The sequence below is a fragment of the Centroberyx gerrardi genome, chromosome 15, assembly GCF_048128805.1.
Source record: "Centroberyx gerrardi isolate f3 chromosome 15, fCenGer3.hap1.cur.20231027, whole genome shotgun sequence".
Classification (NCBI taxonomy): domain Eukaryota; kingdom Metazoa; phylum Chordata; class Actinopteri; order Beryciformes; family Berycidae; genus Centroberyx; species Centroberyx gerrardi.
The window spans coordinates 20,352,068-20,371,697 of NC_136011.1; the positions used below are offsets into that span (position 1 = coordinate 20,352,068).

A 19,630-nucleotide genomic window follows, 5' to 3' on the forward strand; every position below is an offset into this window, starting at 1 on the left:
ACTTTAAAGATAAATATAATGAATGACATGTGATAATGATAGAAACAGTGGCAGTAATAATGACAGGGAAAGATGGTTATGCTTAAGTCACACAATGAAAGTCGCAGCTTTCTGTGTAGGCTACAAATGTATGTGACACCATATTATTAGACTGTCAATCATCCTCTTCTCCGGTGATGTAGTGGTAAATAGGAAGGTGGGTAAACTATGACATCCAGGTGATCATCTAAAGGCGCCATAACCACCAGTCTAAAAAAAAAACCCCATTATATTTTCATAAAAGCATTATTATTATCATTAGGCTGTATATCTTAAATGAGTTTAATTATACTATGATAAATACCTTGAATTTACGCCATAAATATTTATCTCTACTAAAAAAGGTGGATAAACTCCGCAATAAAGGGGTAGGTTAACTGAGGTTAGGTAGGTTTATCACCTGCTTATCACACATGTTAAAGACTGTGAGTCCACTGTCCAGCATACAAACTAAGTCCCCAAACAGATATAAGAGTTGTACATTTATCCCTATGCTCAAAAGTCTAAATGCTCTAGTTGTTTTTGCCAAGGGAAAAGCTTCTCTGAGTTGATTCTATAATATAAAAAAAATATTTTGCATTCCGGTGCAGTGTACTTGACCCAGCAGCAGGCTCGACTCGCTCGGGCAGTGTGAACTTGACGGGAAGGCAAGAGGAGAAAAAAGGTTCTTTGACGTCAGCCACGTTCGATTTTAGTAGACCAAGATGGCGGAGGTGAGCGGGTTGAGGAACAGAAATCACTTCGAACCAAACTGCAAAAGCCGCGTCGCTGACGAAGGTAACTCTGTTGTTTGTGACAAATGTATTACAGTGAGACGAATACGAGTTCAGGGCAGCGGTAAAAACGAATTTACGGTGTTTTGTTGTCACCTTTCTTTTGTCAGTGACAAAGTCGCTTTTCCGTTAGCCAGGAACCAATGTTTTTAGTTGGGGACCCTGCGGCACGGCTGTTGGTTGAGTGAAGGCTGTGTTTTATGGCTACGCTCGTTAGCGGTCAAAAGCTAACCAGCTAATCAGTCCCAGCCCGGCCGTCACTTTCACCTGGCCCGCAGAGTAACACCGGACCGCCCGTTGTGTCCCGTCTGCCCTGCCTTGCGGGGTAGCACAACGAGCCGTATGGGATTCAAGCGCCTCGCTTCTGAACTTTGGAACACTCAGCTCAACCACTTTCCTCTAACGGGTTTTCTTGAAATTATGAACCTCTCATTAGTCTTAACTCAACACGTAGCTAAACCCTCTCAACCCACTAATGACTCGGTTATTTTTAAATACACTATTATTAGTCCGTTCCGTTTGCCAGGATACTTAACCACTTGAAGCTAATTTCGAGGCTAATTTTGTCCTCGGGATACAACTAAAGCAGTCCGTATGAACCTTTGTGTATTTCATTGGCAGAAAATGAGACAAGTGAGTTAACGCCATGTCATGGCAAGACAAAATGGAAAGACGTGGACTGTTTGTTTTGTACACAAGTAAACCCAAACCATAGCTCACGAAGGCACACATTTGTGTCTCCTTGACTGATGCTGCAAAGACCACATGGCCACCTGATGCTTATTTTTCTTGCAGTCAGGTGCACGTTGGCTGAGCTACATTGCAGTCTTACAATAAAATAAATTTAGACGGATAGCACATTGCCAGATGTCATTATTTGGTCCAACCTGTGCTCCCAGTTCACTCACTTTGCAGTTTTAGTGTTTTGTTTTGGCTATAACGTTAATGTTGGACGTTTCATAGATAGATTAACGAATATGGTTAATGGTTATGGCTGAATTGTGTTAGTTAGCTTTTCAGAGTAACAGCAAGCAATATGGCCTTAGCCAGGGGTCTCAAGATTGTGTTTTTTTTAATAACAGGGCTAAGGTTTTCATACTAGAGACCACCAAATAGATGCATTTTGGTTCAGGGACCCCTCCTGACAAAATGTTATCCAAGGATGCAGTATGTTGTGCTAACTGGGGTGGCAAGTGGGGAAAATGAAGGCTGTGATATCCTATATCTCAATAGAATATTTTTATTATGCTAAAAGAGCAAATGAAATATTATGTAGCCTATTACTTTGAAAACTGCTGGGCTATTTTGTAACTTTTGGCAGTGGTAAGGAAATTGTAAATACTCAATATCAGGTGCCTATAATTCACGGGCCTCATCACAGATCTAATCAAGATTCCCTTATCATGATAACCTTATGTCTACTTTCATACAGACCAGCTGCCTCTGTGGCAATAGCTACAGTAAGATACACTCAGTTCGGCTGTCCTTAATCTGCACTTTGTCCTTGGAACGCAGACTTGGATCTCTGCTTGCTGCAACTGAACGTTTGCCCTGCTTGACTTGGGTCCAGAGAGGCCGAGTCAAGTTGTCCGTTGGTGTGCATGCAAGTCAGTGTGCCTGCATCTCAATAGGCTACAGCGGATTCCTCATTCTCTTTCAGAAACTGTGTCTCTGTCTGCAGTCTTGTCTGACATAGCATGGGTAGAAGTAGCCTAGTCACATATCCCTACCATTTGCTCTTAATTAGACATCCAAATGATTTTTTCCCAGTCATTTAAAATGCATAGCCTGCATGCCAGGAGGCTGGGAGAGGGTGTTGAAACCCTGCTTGGCACTGATCATCGGCATTGCAACAGTGGAGGGGAGGTTTTGATGAGAGAGAGGATTTTGCATGAATTGTCAGGGTTTTCCCTGCTTAGTAAAATCTAAGCAGGGTTCCCACGGGCCTTGAAAAGCCTTGAAAATAAATGGATGGCCTTGAAAGTACTTGATTATTGATTAAAGTATAGCACCCAACTCTTGGCATCCTGAGGAAAACCCATGATGGAGATTTGTGTTGATATAGCAGCAGGTTTAAAATGATTTCACCATGATTTTTTGACTTGACAAGATCATGAGCAAAAAAAATTAGGCCTCTATGATGTCTGATGTTGACCAAAGTCATATCTTAAAACATGCCAATTTCCAGCCCTTGATTTTCACTAAACACTAAGCAACCTTGGCAGTCATTGAAAAATCCTTTGATGGTCAAGTTAGTGTGGGAACCCTGTCTAAGGCCGCCATTGTTTTATTTGACACAATTGAAAATGTGAAATATCACAACCCACAAGATGAAAAATATAACATACCTTACTTGCAGAATATTTGTAATGAAGTTCATGTAGTATCTAGCCTATTCCTTGCATAACACTTCTAAATGGATTCAAGTAGCCTCATCTTTACTCCTAAAGGTTACCGTTTGCTCCATTCCCACACAAACCCAACCCTGTGATGTTGCCAACTAAGCCTTTTGAAAAGCCAGGAAAAATGCCCCTTCAAACTATGCAACCTCCCATATTTAGACAGCTGGTTAAGTAAGTGGACCAGGCCCTTATCAAGGTCTACCTCAGATATAGTGCATGAGTCTGGGGAGGGGAGAGCTGTTTTGGGAGTGGAAGCAGTGCTGAGATGTAGGTTAGCTAGCTTAGACACTCTCTATTCTTGCCATGCATAGTTAAAGATAGTCATAACTGGAGGGATGCAAGACTCGGTACACTGTACAGATAGGAGTACAGTGTGTGTATGATGTGCTGTATAAACTTGTATCATCCCCTGGTGACCCCGTTGTAGTGTGTGTGTGTGTGTGTGTTGGGGTGCACATGCGTGCATCGGGGGGGACAACATGTAGGCCAGTTAACATCTGCTCGGTGCTTCCATAAGATAAGAAATAACTTAGCTAATTTTAGTTCTGTCCCCATTTTCTGCAAGCTGAGGACTGGGATAGTGCATTTGCCTCTTTATAATCAAGCAGCATCTAGCATACTAGCCTCCTTGCATGCTTATTGTATCTCACACATGCACACCCACACACACACTGCTGCAATACGGCCTCCTTGCTGTCCCAGCAGAATAGTTTCTTTGTGTGGATCCCCACTGTGGCTGCAGTGCCACTTCATCATGCTGAGAGCTGCTCTGGACATGATAGGAACCTGCACTGCCACAGACTGAGGAGATGTGCAGGACTAATTTGTGTGCAGAGCAGACTAGTGTAACTAGCCCATGCATGCAGTGGTCTCCCCAAAAACTAGCACAGCGTTGCTGCTCCACCTTGGCAATTTGCAGCACTACCAGTTTATTGCACTATTCCATTTATTGTTGTCCATTTAAACAAGAGTATCTTATGATATCATCAAAGGAGCCCCCACGCCATATTGAAATAAAGTCTTGGAGAAACCTCTGGTATGCTTTTGGAAGAGCTTTGATCTCTTCCTGTCTTGTTTGCCAGCTCAGTGTGAGAAACCTAATTTGTGTGCTGAGCAGGCTAGTAGAACTAGTATATAGCGCTACCTGGGGCCATGCATGGAGGGTTAGTTTGTAATAAACAAGTTTATAGGCTATGTCTGTCTTCCTAGCTCCATAATGAGAATTTGTCCCGCTATAGACTGAGAAATGAAGGTATATCTTCACAATTTCGGGGGCATCAGCATCCAATGGTTAAGGCACAGCTCTGTGGGAGTTTGTTTTGACGGCTTCTGTGTTCCCTTTCACCTTCTGTTCGCCCCCTCTCATTTAAACACACACAGAGTTGGAGACGGTGGGTTCAGATGTCTAAACTAGTAGATACACAGCCAGGATATTGCTGCGTTTAAACAAAAAAAAAAACACATAACCTGCATTGCCTAGCTTCATTTTCAAGTGATGAACAACATTTGTGTGGCTACTGGAGGGTAAATAATCGTTTTGTAGCCCCATCCAACCTAGCTGTGTCCCATGCTGAGCTATTGCTGGAAGCATGTTCATGACAGTTGGTGTTTGTTGTATTCCCTCCTGATATGTGTTCAGGATTTATTTCCTCAAAAGCTGTTGGAACTGGCACAGAGGAAGATGGCATTACAGCAAAATTTAGCGGACCCTGTTTTGGCTTTCTTGCTGTTGGATATCTTCACAAAGGTCCGTCTGTGGACCAAAGAATTGACCATGCACAACAGGGGCTCATTAAAATCTTGATAACAGCACTGATTTAAAAAAAAAAAATTTGATAGTCAGGTGCTCTTTTGGCCCCAACCTCTTCCTCTTTCTTCAGATGGGTAATGGCTAAACTTTTGGTCTTTCTGTTCACCTTCCAGTTTTATTCTTTAGTGAATTAGAGCCACACAATGTGAGATGAAGAGGCAGCCCCACCTTGAAAATGGCAGACATGTACATTGTCTCTCTTTGTCATATGGCAGCTTAATGGGAAGGGATGGGTGCTGTTCATTTGGTGAAAGTGTGGTTTGATCTTGGTTGGTGACACCCGCTGTGGCACCACAACCTTATATGGTCGAGTGGCTAATCACTTCAAGAGACTGGATGAGCAATGCTTAATACTTCTTGTCCTACCTGTTCAGTGGACTCTGTGTCAAGTATATGGCTGAGGGATTGTTGTTTTTATTATGAGTATAGTACATCAGGGAGTGGCATCTTTATCCCTGCATCAGTGGTTCCCATACCTGGAAAGGAGGTGTGAAAATGATTCCCCCCTGACTGGAAAGGAATGAACTAGGGTTGTCACGATACACATGAGTTTTAACCCATGATACCATTCTAGGCAAAGCAGCCTTTTTCCGTAGCTCAATAAGTCGATAAAACACCATAGAGGACTGAAAACTACTTCGTGGAAAGTTGGAGCAGTCCTGGATATAGAAACAAATGGCACAACTATAAAAAGTTATTTTACAGGTTTGTTTTTGTCATTATATTCTTGAAAATTTGGATATTTTTGCTTCATATATTGCTACCAACATAAGCTACTGACCTGTATGGACTATAATTTTTGGAACAACACCTTTTGATTTTAGACTACTTTCATTTGTACCACAAATTTGGCACCGTGATACTTTTTAAGCGTTGATCATGCAGCTTTAGAGAGGGAACACGCTCTTTAGACTCAAGGGGAAGACTTTCGCAGAAATATCAACACGGCTGAGAAGAAAGATGTGAAACGCTATCCTCTTAACTTCCTTTCCTCCTGTCCTTTTCTCTAACCCTTTGTGATTTCAGTGCAGGGCTATTTCCGAGCCTGACCTAGATGGGTAGACCGGAGTGGGCAACAACATGTAGCCTAGCACAGAATGTTGGAATCATTCCCATCTACAATTTGACCCATATAGGGCATCCTACATTCACATTGCTGCACGGTAGCTCATTTTCGGTACAGTGGGACATTTACTCAAGTAAACTCAAGTAAACACATTCACTATAAGGAAAATTAACCTTTAGAAAAGTGACAGTGGTTTTGTCTTTCCACATAGCTCTTTGCTTTTGAACCGGCTCTCCCTCTGTCTTCCTTCCTTCGCTCTTTATGTCCATTGTCAGCACTATACCATGCAGTATATTCTTACCTAACCGGTGTAATCTTATCTCTCTCACTTTCTATACTTTCTCATCTAAAGGCTTGAGTGGGGTGGAAGATGTCCCCATTTTCCGGCATAAGCAGAGGCCTCCCTTAGCCAGGTCCGAAGACCTGGAGGACGAAGAGGGGGCCAGCCAGACACCCCTTCCCAGGACCCAGTCCTCGAATTCGGGCACAGATGCCAGCCTCACCCCCTCACCAGATGAAGAGCTCCAGGAGGAAGAGGTAACGTGTTATTGTGTTTCTTGCTGTGTTCACGTCTATTCACAGGCATGTATCCTGTATGTAACTGAGATCTGATGTGTCCGAAACTGAGAGTCACCGTTTCCCTCTCTGCTTTCACCACTCTCTATCTAAAGGAAGTTAAGGCCTCAAGGTTGGCTTAGGACCAAGACCATATAGAAGAATACATAAGGAGGATAGGTTTTTTTTACTATTAGTTTTTATTGATTTATTTATGGATTTTGATTACATACTGCCCTTTTCTGAAAAAATCCCTTCTAGTCGTTTAGGGATCATTAAGGGAGCACGGGAAAAGCTAGGGCTCGGATAGTCTAGATGAAATAGATTTTCTCTATTTACTAGCAGTTAAATGTTTGTACTGTAATTCCCCTAAGCGCTGTGCATGGCAAAAAGTGTTACACACGAACAAACGAAAGAACACACACACACAGAGGCAGGCTCTTCTAGAGGTGCTCCTCCTGAGCACCTGAGCACCTAATAAAGTACACTTGTGGGGGCAGAGAAAAGAGCAGGCATTTATATCTTTTTTTCAGATTAAAACTCTTAAAAGGGCTCTGGCCCTCTTAACCTTCCCCTGCCTATTCTCTGTCCTGTGTATTGACAGGGCATTTATATTCTCAGGGAAAATTTCAAATATTCAGTGATTTTGTACATCTTCCTTGTGTAAGCCTTATGATTGAGTTCCAGCTGTCTCTCTTTACCTCAGGCTCCCAAATGTGGTCCACTTGCCTTATTTTCCCCCTTAAATTTGTTGTGTAATCTTAATCTTTCATTCTTCAATTCCCTGTCTCCTGCATGAAACCCACCTCATTAGCAGTGTTATCACTTCAGCCTCTCTCAAAGCCAGGGAAAGCCCTGATTGATTAAAAACTCTTGTCTTCAGGCGGCGGTCAAAGAAGACAAGGCCAAGCCCGTCCAAATTGTCCTGGCCCACGAGGACGAGCACAGCTTTGAGCTGGACGCAGCAGCGCTGGAGAAGATCCTGCTACAGGATCATGTCAAGGACCTGAATGTGGTGGTGGTGTCTGTGGCCGGGGCCTTCCGCAAGGGCAAGTCCTTCCTGTTGGACTTCATGCTCCGCTATATGCACAGCCAGGTGAGATGGTTAGTCACGGCAGCCAACCAAGGTGCGATTTACATACTAGGTCTAAACACACTCATGGGCTCATCTTCCTATGAGGATTAATTTTGCTTTACATACAACAAGATGGTTGGGGGGAAAAAAGGGTACTCTCTCAAAATTCAGTTCACATCCAGAAGAATCAAGACAAAACAATATCCAGTCAATGCTGAAAACAAGGAGTGCACTGATACTGGTGTTGGTATAGGTATTGGTGTAGTGTCTGATACCAGGCTAAAATGTAAGTACTCAGCACCGGTGAAGTGAGTCAGTGCCTATAGATCTGATACTGTTGCACATGCTCCTCCGCCGTCTGGAGCCTGGGGCATTAACGTTTCAACTGTTTTAAAATACCAACATGTCAGTGGTTAATAAATCCATCAAAATCTTTTTAAAAAGGTGGCTTGTGCAGTGATCCGGTTATTGGATATTGTCTAGTTGAAGAAGTTGCATGGTTGGTATATATAATGAATAGTTCTCGTATTGGTGCTTGGTATCGGCGAGTACTCAAAATAAATGACTCGTACTCGTACTTGGTCTGAAAAAAATGGTATCAGTGCACTTGGTGTGTTATGTTTACTAGTACTAAGTAAACATACAGCAGTACATCCTTCATGCGGGGCTTAATATTGTGTAACATGCACAACCAGTTGAGATTGCGTGAACCCAACAAATAGGCTAGATGTAGGTGAGTAGTAGGTGAGATGACAACCAGTAATGGTATGTGTACTTTTACTTAACATGCAAAGGCAAGTGTGTCCTGTTAGATCTCATACTGGTATACTTGCACCAACAGGTGACTAAACGGTTAACAAAAATTAGCTGATCTTGAAACGGTGTTGATTTTGATTAGTTTTAGATCATAATGAATGGGTGAACTTTGCAAATACAGGACTAGACAGGACTACAGACTTTGGGTCTAATACTGGTCTAATAATTTGACTGTGTTGTTATCAGTCTTTGAAATGAAATCTTGAATTATGGGTTAGGCATACATACATACCCACACAGTTTTTAAACACACACATACACACACACACATCCGTCCTTGTGCACATCCATCCAGCAGCTGTGTGACTTGTGCCTCACCCAGACAAGTAAAAGTATACAACTAGTCCTTCAGACCTTCTAGCAGCAGCTGGACACACAGAAGCAGACAGGATCACCTTACGGTCATACACTCACTCTCTTTCTCTCTCATACACACACACACACACACACACAAACACTGAGCAGATAGCCTGAGGAGTGTTTATGACTCGTGTCTCACAACTGTTTGCGAGCATGAACGGGGGCATTCATTCAAGTCTGACAAGACCTGTGCATGTGTCCACATTTCTCCCAAACACTAACACCAATGCTATTGTTTTCCTGTGCCTCTTTCTTTAGCTTGTATTTTATGCAACAGTTAATGTTACATTTTAATAGAAGGGTTGTACAGCTTTCACAAGTATGTCTCTCTTTTTTCTTGGTGTTTAGTGGGCTATGAATATTGGTTATTAAACAAGATCAAAATTTTTGTCACCCCATCCCCAACCTCATGTCAAAATGTGACAGTGTTATCTTGATCTATCATAACTTCAAGTCAAAAATGAAGGTTGGTTGTGCAGCAGAGATGCACTGCCCTGTTTCAGTCTCCAGGAATCAGTTCTCATGCATAATTTGCCTTGCAAATCAATGATTTGCTTTTGAGGCTTGTTTAAACATTTCCAAACTGCGGTCAGTGGATGATCTCGCTCATCAGTGGAAAATACTGCCAGTGTGACAGTGTCTTGTTTTCACCTGCACCCTTTTGTGTCCTCAACTGAAGTGAAGAGATTGCTTAGGAGCGTGGGAGAAGCATAAAATGATTGCTTAAAAGAGAGCATTAATGAAGGATAGATATTAAATCTGTTTATGTTAGATCTGTTAATGTTTTTTGTGCCTAATACTCAGTGTTATGCCTGCCTTTCGGTGACAAATTGAAACCTGGGGCTGCAGTTACCACTTAGTGGTCTTGTTACTTTGGCAGCCACATTTCAGTCATTGTCATTGTCCTGGATGATCTGTCTACACCTGTTAATGTATAATGAAACAGTAACGCATTGTGATGATAGGATAGCTGGTACTGAGTGTTATGCTACAGTGCCCTACTGTGGACTAGATTGGGAAATGCATTCCAAATTCAAATATACTAAAAACAAATAAATTGTTTCACCACAAATCCCCGACAACGCTGTTGGTGAAATGTGAAAATGGGTCAAATGCTCAAGCCATAACTTTATTCCAGCTGTGCTCTTTAATCACTCACTTGACCCATTCCCTGATTTCACTCTGTCCCTCCCTCTTACTCTCACCCGACCTTTTCTCCACCTCCTCTGCATAATCTCCTCCCCTTCTACCCTTTACACTCTACCTCTCCCTCTCACCCCACCCCTATCTCTCCCCCTTTCTGTCCCTACCAATCTTTTCTTCCTCTCTTCCTTTTAATTTTCATCCTCCTCCCTATCCTCTCACCTTGCCCCATCTCTACCTATCTCCCCCCTCCCTGCCTCTCTCCTTCCCGCTGTAACAGGATGAGACATGGATGGGAGGAGACGATGAGCCACTGACAGGATTCACCTGGAGAGGAGGCTGTGAGAGGGAGACCACAGGCATCCAGGTCTGGAACGAAGTCTTCGTAGTCGACAAGCCCGATGGCACCAAGGTAGGTGCCACCAGTGGACTTTAATCAGTTGTGTAATAATCATGGTCATATGCAAACATTTACAAATATCAAGCAAACACACATACAACTGACCAGTTGAATTTCTTTGCATTTTGTGTTAATTGAATCTTTTCCCACCAGGTTGCAGTACTGCTAGTTGACACCCAGGGGGCGTTTGACAGCCAATCCACCATAAAGGACTGTGCCACTGTGTTCGCCCTCAGCACAATGACCAGCTCTGTACAGGTGCGACTAAAAGCATGTGATTTCTGGGTGGAAATTCTGCCTCTGCTTTTTATTAAAACAATATGTAAAATGTCAGTATTTCTTTGTGTCTCATGTTTTTTTGTTTTTCAGGTGTACAATCTCTCCCAGAACATACAGGAGGATGACCTCCAGCATCTGCAGGTCAGCATCACTTCCTCTCATCTGGGGAGACTCTACCGCCAAAATGTGTTTACAATATCTCTGTTTGCGTTTTCTGATTTTGTCTCCTGTGTGTAGCTCTTCACAGAATATGGTCGGCTGGCTATGGAAGAGATCTACCTGAAACCTTTCCAGGTACTGCTTCTAGTGACTGTTGGGGGGGGGGGGGGGGGCGGGGGGTCCGTTAACATGCGTGCATATATGGGCACATGTCTGTAGGACATACTCATGGTGCCCTTCCATTGGCATAAATGTATCTTAAAAATCCAAATTATTTGATATAGGGCTGTACAGTTAATCGGATGTCACATTTTTATTTTTTTATTTTACTTAGTTTTTATTTCTGTTTCAGCAACTTATACAATCGTATTCACAATTTTGTCTACTGTTTTTTCTGTTTTTTCAGCTGTGGATGTCACATTTTTTAATTTGTATAATTAATACCTGGAGAATATTGGCATACAAGTAAAATTGAAAAACACCATTTTAATTAGAATTTCCACTGTAGTTGAAACCAAGATGTTGATAATTAGAGGCAAAAAGTAAAAATGAATTATCATTGTTCCTCAGATCATAGAGATTAATATTTGTGGTTAATAATTGTGATCACTATCTGGAAAATCAGGATTATTATGTTAGCTATAATTGTACCACCCTAATCAAATATTTGTCTCATCATGTCTCCGTGCTGCTGGTTGTGTTTTCCAGTCCCTGATGTTCCTGATTCGGGACTGGAGTTATCCTTACGAACACAACTACGGCCTGGAAGGAGGCAACACCTTCCTAGACAGAAGACTGCAGGTAAGGGACATTTTGAAATAAAGTGGAAAATGCGCATTTGTTTTGTGGCGGTGCAGGCTGCTGGAAATGTTTCTCCCAGTGGAAATGTTTTTTAACTTTAATGTCCAACTAAATGTATTCCTGCGCATTGACAGGAACGTGTGTGACCTGCAGAATTATTTGCTACAAACACACCACACCTGGGTGTAGAAAAGCAGAAAAACGCACACACACAGAAAAATCATACTGTCTTTTCAGGTGTGGACAAATTTGCTCAGGCACATGACACACATGTCCATACACGTATTCACACATCAGTCATGATACTATCTTTTTCACTGAAACAGAATTTACATAAGGAGCTAGACACACATGCTTTTTAACTGTAATATTATTGCGTTCTGATACCAGGTGAAACAGAACCAACATGAGGAGCTGCAGAATGTGAGGAAGCACATCCACTCCTGCTTCTCCAACATCGGCTGCTTCCTCCTGCCTCACCCCGGGCTCAAGGTGGCCACCAACCCCTACTTTGACGGCAGGCTCAAAGGTGAGAACGCAGACAACCACGCACACACACACACATTTTGGAAAAAATAAACAACTACATATCGAGTTTGTTATTGGCAATGTTTCTTGTAAAATTTTGTAGATGTGGGGTTTTTGCTTCTAAGCTTGCTCCTGGACCAATTCCAGGATCAATACCAGTTGGTGTTGCAGTTTAAGAATGATTCTTCTTTGGATATATTGGATGGAGGGTTTGAGCAATTAAGGCAGATATTAACTTGCGTATTCACATTTTTCTAGCTACAGGGACAATTTTGTAGCTGTGCAGCACAAAAGTAAAATGATTATAAAGTAAAACTGATTATTGGTGTGTGTTTGTTGCAGACATCCACAGTGATTTCAAGCGAGAGCTGGCAGAGCTGGTGCCTCTCCTCCTGGCTCCGGAGAGACTGGTGGAGAAGGAGATTGGAGGCAACAAAGTCACCTGCAGAGATCTCCTGGAATACTTCAAGGTCCTACAGTGTTTTATCAAAGTCCACTGGTTTTCAACATTTGGGTTGGGACTCAAAGTTAGGTCGCAGGAAGATGAAAATGAATCCCAAAATTATTCTGGAGAAATTGGCATTAAAAGGTATTTGCTGTGTTATGTTGACAACATAGCCCGCAGCCCCTGGCTAGTCGGCTAGTAGAAATTTTACGGATGCCCTGTGAAATAATTTGAAAACCGTAGTCATGATTATAGATGGAATATATAACAGATGATGTTGGTTTCCAATAGGGTTCTAATCTGTATTATTCTACTGTCCCACAGGCCTACATAAAGATCTACCAAGGGGAGGAGCTGCCTCACCCAAAGTCCATGCTGCAGGTTAGTTGCTGTCTTGAAAGGAATTGTAATAAGCTTTGATCATACATACTTTGATCATAATAAGCTTTGATTAGTTTTTAGGTTTTGATTTTATCTCCTATTGCTCTGTTGGTCATAAACATAAACAGTTATCTTGCATCTCATCGTCCCTTTCTGTTTGCCAGGCGACAGCAGAAGCCAACAATCTGACAGCTGTGGCAGGAGCCAAAGACATGTACAGCAAGAACATGGAGTTGGTAAGGACATGCTTTTGCTTTTCCAACACACAATCAGTCCCCTAGCCCAGTGGTACGCAAAGTCCAGGGAGATACCAGAGATGGGATGGTTTCATTTCTGTATTATGTCATTTACTGGAAGTTAGCAGCACAATGACAGAAGGTTTAAGGATGCCTTTGTTGATCACCTGGTTCACTCTCTCCACTGTCTCTCCACCAACAGTAGGCCTACAGACAGACATGCAGATCAGCTCTAGATAATATCTAACAAAGTCTTCTCAGAATAGGGTCTAATGTAACTGTAATTGGAGGTCCTTGATATTAAAAAGTTAAGAATTCCCTTGTGTAACCTTTTGTCTTCATCTAACACACATCTAACACTCTTATCCTGATCCCCGTTTCCCTCTCAGATCTGCGGAGGGGACAAGCCATACATCGCCCCGGCCGACCTGGAGCGCTGCCACGGGGAGTTCCGCGATTGCTCGGTGCGCCACTTCCGCTCGGTGAAGAAGATGGGCGGCGAGGAGTTCTGCCAGCGCTACCAGAACCAGCTGGAGGCCCAGCTGGACGAGGCCTACGCCAATTTCTCCAAGCACAACGACGGCAAAAACATCTTCTACGCGGCACGCACGCCCGCCACGCTCTTCGCCGTCATGTTTGTCACCTACGTGGTGTCCGGGGTGACGGGCTTCTTGGGGCTGAGCACCTTCGCAGCGCTGGCTAACATGGTGATGGGCCTGGCGCTACTCTCGCTTTGTGCCTGGGCATATGTGAAGTATTCTGGAGAGTTCCGCGAAGTGGGAACACTGATAGACCTGGTGGCTGAAACCCTCTGGGAACAGGTGGGTAATCGGCTTGAGAAGGGCAGGGGTGTGTGTGTGTGTGTGTGTGTGTGTGTGTGTGTGTGTGTGTGTGAAAGAGGGAGAGAAAAAGGGGTTATTTTTAATGGTTGGGGTTATTGTAGGAGTTAGGTTAATATTGGACATTTAGGGATTAAGATTGAGTTATCGTCGCTGTCGGGTGAAAACCTGGTATCTCCAAATCACCTTTTTAGGAACTAAGAGGAACAGCCTTGTTTTTAGCTTAATGACAATGTGTTGTTGATTTTTATCCAATGGGTTTTTAAAGGGTTTCATCAGCGATCAGAGAAGGTCAGAGAATTCCCTCAGCCCATAGAGGAATGTATGTAATCCTTCAATTGAAGTGAAAACACGACAACAGCGTTATGCTTTTGAAAGTTGGAGAATGGTTGGGCTTAGGTTGAGGTCAAAGGTTAGGGTAAGGGTTAAAGTGAATGGCTAGTGACTGACATTTTTGAAATTGCAGTTTTGTTCCCCAAAAGGATACAAGAATATAGTGTTTGTTTGTGTGTGTTGTCGACTGTTGTCCTGTCATTGGTTTCTCTACTCTAGTTTTCTCTACTAGTTTGGGGTAATTTTACCCAAGTTCCTTTTCAGCCTCTCTAGATGTTTAAAAAAAGTATGTGAAACAATGAGACTCCTCCCATCTCTTTTTATAGCACTCTCTCTAGTAAATTTTGTTGTCCTTATGATGATTATCTTCTTTGCCCAGCCTTCGCATCCCATCGTCCATCACACCAAGCCTAAACAACCATTCTTTCAGTTCCTGTCATCACCTAATCAACACTCAACCTTCCAGCGTTCCTTTCACACCGCAACCCAGTCAGCACCTACCTTCTTTTGCCTTCATCCTCTTCATCCCTTCAATCAGCTGGTGACTTGTAGAGAGCTGACTATATCTCTTCTTTTTGTTTTGCTTTTGAATCTTACGAATGCTTAGGATTCACTACAAACGCACCCCGTATGTCTCCTCTGACTTCTCCCTCCATCCTGCTTCTCTTATCCCTTCTTCCCTCTACTTTGTCTCCCTTCCTCCCCCCCTCCCTCCCCCGCTTAACAGAGGACTCTCAGAAAGGTGAGAGGTGTTGGCACGCGTTTCACTGATCCCCTCCCTCCCTGCCTGCTGTACTGTCCATCCTGCCTGTTTGCATTTCCTATCCTTATCCTCCTCTCTCCTCAAGCTACCGATCTCTCCCCTCTATCCTTTTTCATTTGTATGGTTATCTCTCAGCCTCTCTTCCCATTCTCTCCTTTTCTTTCATCCCTCCTCTTTCCTTACTCATATTTCTCCCAAATCCTTCCTGTTCTTTTTTTCCCCCCATCTTTCTTTCCTCCTTTACTATGTTGTCTTTCTCCCAGTCGGTCTGTTTAACTCTCCCACTCCTCCCTGCTGTCCTCTCAGGTGTTTTCCAAGCTATTGGAGCCTGTCAGGAGTCGCCTGGCTTGGCCTGCCTCTCTCCTCCCTTCATTCCCACCAGGAGCAACTCTCGGACTCGGAGCGCTGTCCCGTCTCAACAACAACTACAAGAAGGCTAACTAGCTGCTGGCTAGCTAGCTGGCTGACTGACTGACTGGTTCACTGGCTAGCTGTTAAACTTATTTCTCATGTTGAATCTTCTGCAGTATGCTGGCTTCTTTATTATCCGTTTTCAGTCCAATGGTGCTGTTCTCAATACTTTTACCCACAAGTCCCTCTGTGTGGAGGGCGCAGATCGGCAGACACCCTCTGCACTTCACTGAATGTATATGAACCCAGGCAGGCCAGGCCCATCTCAGGATCTCCAGGACATGGAGCTTACCTGAACGGTTTTTAAACATCTTATTCTAATTGGTGTGTCATGGATGGATGCGATTTTCTGGGTCTTTTCAGTTACTGGGTTGCAAGGCATTTTAGTTGAGATTGTTTCAGTTTTTGTGTTGTGATATTTGTTTCCAGTTTTGTTTGAAAAGGTTGGAATGAACTTCTGTAGTCAGCATGTTGGAGAGTGTATCTTCTTTTTGTTTGTTTTTTTTACCTTACACTTTTTCCTCCCTAACCTACTTTCTTTCAGTTTCTTTGTCCCTTTATAGTATGTGTTTAGATCAATTAATTTGATTGGTTCTCACACAAAATCCCTTTTATTCCCTCCCACTCCTTTCACCACCTCTCCTCTACTCCTTGCCTCTCCTCCCTCCACCTCTCCCCTCCAATCACCTCCCCTCCTCCTCCTCTCCTCTCCTGCAGGTGTTGAAGCCACTAAGTGAACATTATATGGAAGACAACGTCAGACAGACGGTGGTAAACTCTCTCAAAGCCAGCTTGACAGAACAGGGCTCGCAGCACGCCAAGTTAAAGACACACTGACCCTCCTCCTCCCCATCTTCTTCCTCCTCCTCCCTCATGTCCGTCACCCACTCGCTCCATGTGTTAAGTGAACTGTGAAACTGTTCAAAACCAAAGTTGACCCTCTTTTTTTCCCAAATGCCCATCGTAGCACCGCCTCCCATCCTTTCTCTTGATTGCTGTAGTGGACCTGTAGGCTCGCTGTCTGCTCTGCTCTCCATCGCCCCCCAGTGCCTCAGAGGACAAACTGCAAGTTCTCCAGAGGACGGAGCAGAGAAGCCAGCGTTGCCTCTTACCGAAATAGGACCTGAAGGATCGCCGTCTTCTCCAGTGTGCCATGTTGTGATAGATGCATCTGCAGAGCCCAGCTGTCGTATCGTAACACGTACTGTATGCAGACACGCGCTCACACCTTCACATCAAAACTGTACACTACTCAGTGTGACAAGCTGACTGCACTCGCTTTAGGATTCAAGCAGTAATTCAGGGATAACTGACGCAGCTGTGGGCAGCTGTTTTAATATGGATGCAAACTGAAACACTTTCTGTGCATTTAAACGATTTTGTCTTGTCTAAAAATGACCTCTTACAGGCCAGACAGTTCGGAGCTGGGCTTAATTTACTTTCCTATTCAATAAGGTTTCATGTAAGCACAAGTGACTAATCGACTTAGAAAAGCTAATCTTGGGATGATTGTGTCATGTTGTTCAGTTTTTAACATGTTGAGAATCTATTTCCTGAATTTATTGAATTGAAAGTAAATGGACAGCAACCCATTTGACTGCCTGACTGACTTGTCATGGTGGGTGGATGGGTCTCCTCTCCCAGATCTGAACTGAATGGATGGGTGCAGGCAAGATGGCGAACCCAGATTTTCTTCTTCTGACATACTATGAGGAATTGACATCTATCTGCCTCCATTCATTCAGTGTTTTCAGACCAAGTGTGGAGGGAGTGTAGACCAGAGCGGACTTGTATAATCGAACTCTGGGCTTTGGATTGGTTTCAGACAAGACCTCTGTCTCTCCCTTTTCAATATTTTGTGATTGTAAAACCTGAGAAGGGCCGTAGGAAGCCTTGAGCCTCTCAGCTGATTTTTTGTTCTGTTTTTGTTTTAGGAGAACTGACGTGTTTTATCTGGCCTTAGTGTTTAGTAGTGGACCTGCCGGTGTTTGGCCCTTTGCATGGTGTTAAGAGCTACTGTGTTGTAGCATTAAGCTAGCTAGGACCTTTTAGAGCCCAGGCTTCTGTCGTCAGGTAGCCAGGGAGGATTGTCATTCGGTACTGTTTTCTGTCCAACTGCCTTTCATTAAAGCCACTCGAGCTCTGGGTTTCTCAAAGCATCTTCAGCACTTACTACTTGCTTTTGGGAACTCCAGCTTAGAGGTTTTGTAACTCAGTGGGGGGTTTCACTAAAAACTGAGAGCATCCTGTCTGAGTCTATAGGCCTCCTAGGTTATTTTAGGGATATTAATCTCAAGTCCTACTCCTACAGCCCGTTTTGCTGACAAGACATGATTCTAGCCATGGACTGTTTCTTTCCCACAAAGGAAATCTCTGTGTGGGATGAAGCTATTATTTATGTCTAAATGAGAGCTGTAGGATCTGTAGCCTTTGAGTTAACACCTCCCCAAGTTCTCACTCCTCACCGCCTCCTCAATACACAGAACTCCTTATCCCCTAATGCATCTGTGTGAGGAAGTGAGGAAAGAGGACAAAAAGCATCTAGTGACTTTGAGAATTGAGGAATTTGAACATTGTCACTCACAGCTGGGTTTCCCAAAAGCAATTTAATAAAACATGTTAAAGCTTCACAGGTCAGTAGGAACCCCCTCCTAAGTTGTCCTGACTTGTGCTGGCTTTTTAGAGAGACTAAAGAAACGTGCCCATTTGTTTTCAGCTCAACACCACACTAACTGCAATATGAGTTGTGTCTATTAAGCTCTATTGTACCAATTCCATCCACAACTTTCTCGCCTCAAGCTCCAGTCTTGTACAGTCTCATTTTTCTATGTACGTGTATTACAAAATGGGCATGTATGTCGAATATTTAAATAAACTTTGTATACATTTTATAGTGAATCTTGATAGTGGCTGTTTTTGTTTTTCCTTTGATCAACTTAAAACTCAATCTGTGGTTTGTTAAAGAATGTTAAGTTGTTGCTTAGGATTTGCATTAGTTCTTAAATTTCATGAGGTTGAAAGTTAAAGAAACACATGGCCCAGATACTTGGACTCCATTTGGAAAAGCTTTCTTGAATGTGACGAGTGGGTTGGAGGTATTGTCTTTTTGTCTGCCTTTTAAAAATATTTCTGGTAATTTATTTTTGAATAAAATGTTTACCTTTAAGAATAAATCATCCATACAATTCATTTGGCTCCGTTTTGTCTTTCTTATGACAGGTGATTGGTAGAGAAACCCTATTGCTGCACTTAGTCTGAATAGTCTGCTATTTATTACATCTGATTGTTCCATTTGGGTTTAGTGGTAAATCTTGATTTGGGATCAATGAAATTTTAAACTTGCAGAGTTTGGGGTCTCAATTTCACAATGGTGAATCCTTTCACATTTTGGTGCATAATTTAATGGTAATAAAGTGCATTCTCTGAGCAGAGTGGAGAATTTCTCTATCAGCAGTGGCCTTGTTTAGTGAAGGTCACAGAGATGATGCCAAGTAAGGGGGAAGGTTGCATTTTTCTGTCTCACGTGTCCTTTGGGACAGTTAATTTCATTCAGTCACATGCAGGGGCAGCGCAGGGGAAACATCAGCTGTTATCAGCCTAGGAACTCTGCCAGTTAATACAATTCAACTGAATAAAGTAGCATAGAGGAGCTGAGTTTGAGTGTTACTCCTTGTGACTTGGCAGGGCAACTGTGCACCTGAAAGCGCTGGAAAGTTTATCAAGGCATTTCATAGCAAATAAATATTAACAACAGTACTCTAGATCAGTGGTTCTCAACATGGGGTCCAGATACCACCAGGCGTCCTTGAGGGGGTTCCAGGGGGTCCCCAGCAAATTGATGAATTGTTAAACACCACCAATATTTAATTTACAAGAAGCTAACACAATTAGAGAACGTAGAAGAATGACTGTTTTGATCACAGTTTCACTGTTATCTCTCTACCTACAACACATAGTGATGAAATTATGGACAATCATTTCTAACAAAAACATTCTCAGATTTGGGTCCGAGAGAC

At 43.0% G+C, this 19,630-nt stretch overlaps 1 protein-coding gene across 4 annotated transcripts; it reads left to right on the forward strand.

The window, feature by feature from the left end:
* The first annotated feature begins 679 nt into the window (after positions 1–679).
* LOC139917466 (atlastin-2-like) lies at positions 680–18,801 on the forward strand. Of its 4 annotated transcripts, none has more exons than XR_011784918.2 (15): positions 680–816; positions 6,443–6,627; positions 7,529–7,741; positions 10,320–10,451; positions 10,593–10,697; positions 10,809–10,859; positions 10,956–11,012; positions 11,586–11,678; positions 12,069–12,207; positions 12,549–12,676; positions 12,976–13,032; positions 13,197–13,268; positions 13,658–14,089; positions 15,510–15,913; positions 16,332–16,462. XR_011784918.2 is itself a non-coding variant. In XM_071906588.2 (14 exons), the coding sequence occupies exons 1-14, from the start codon at positions 744–746 to the stop codon at positions 16,449–16,451; spliced, it is 1,857 nt and encodes a 618-aa protein (XP_071762689.2). In that variant the 5' UTR covers positions 680–743; the 3' UTR covers positions 16,452–18,801. The 4 variants fall into 4 exon arrangements, 2 of the variants coding, with proteins under 2 accessions (XP_071762689.2, XP_071762687.2); XR_011784917.2 differs by having other exon boundaries at positions 15,510–16,092; positions 16,332–16,377; XM_071906588.2 differs by lacking the exon at positions 15,510–15,913 and having other exon boundaries at positions 16,332–18,801.
* Positions 18,802–19,630: the final 829 nt, after the last annotated feature.

Excerpts from the sequence above, each read along its gene's own strand:
- LOC139917466 (XM_071906586.2), top strand. The coding sequence starts at position 744 with ATGGCGGAGGTGAGCGGGTTGAGGAACAGAAATCACTTCGAACCAAAC. Across the intron at positions 7,742-10,319 it reads TCCGCTATATGCACAGCCAG|GATGAGACATGGATGGGAGG; the intron begins GTGAGATGGTTA and ends CCGCTGTAACAG. Across the intron at positions 14,090-15,509 it reads CTGAAACCCTCTGGGAACAG|GTGTTTTCCAAGCTATTGGA; the intron begins GTGGGTAATCGG and ends CTGTCCTCTCAG.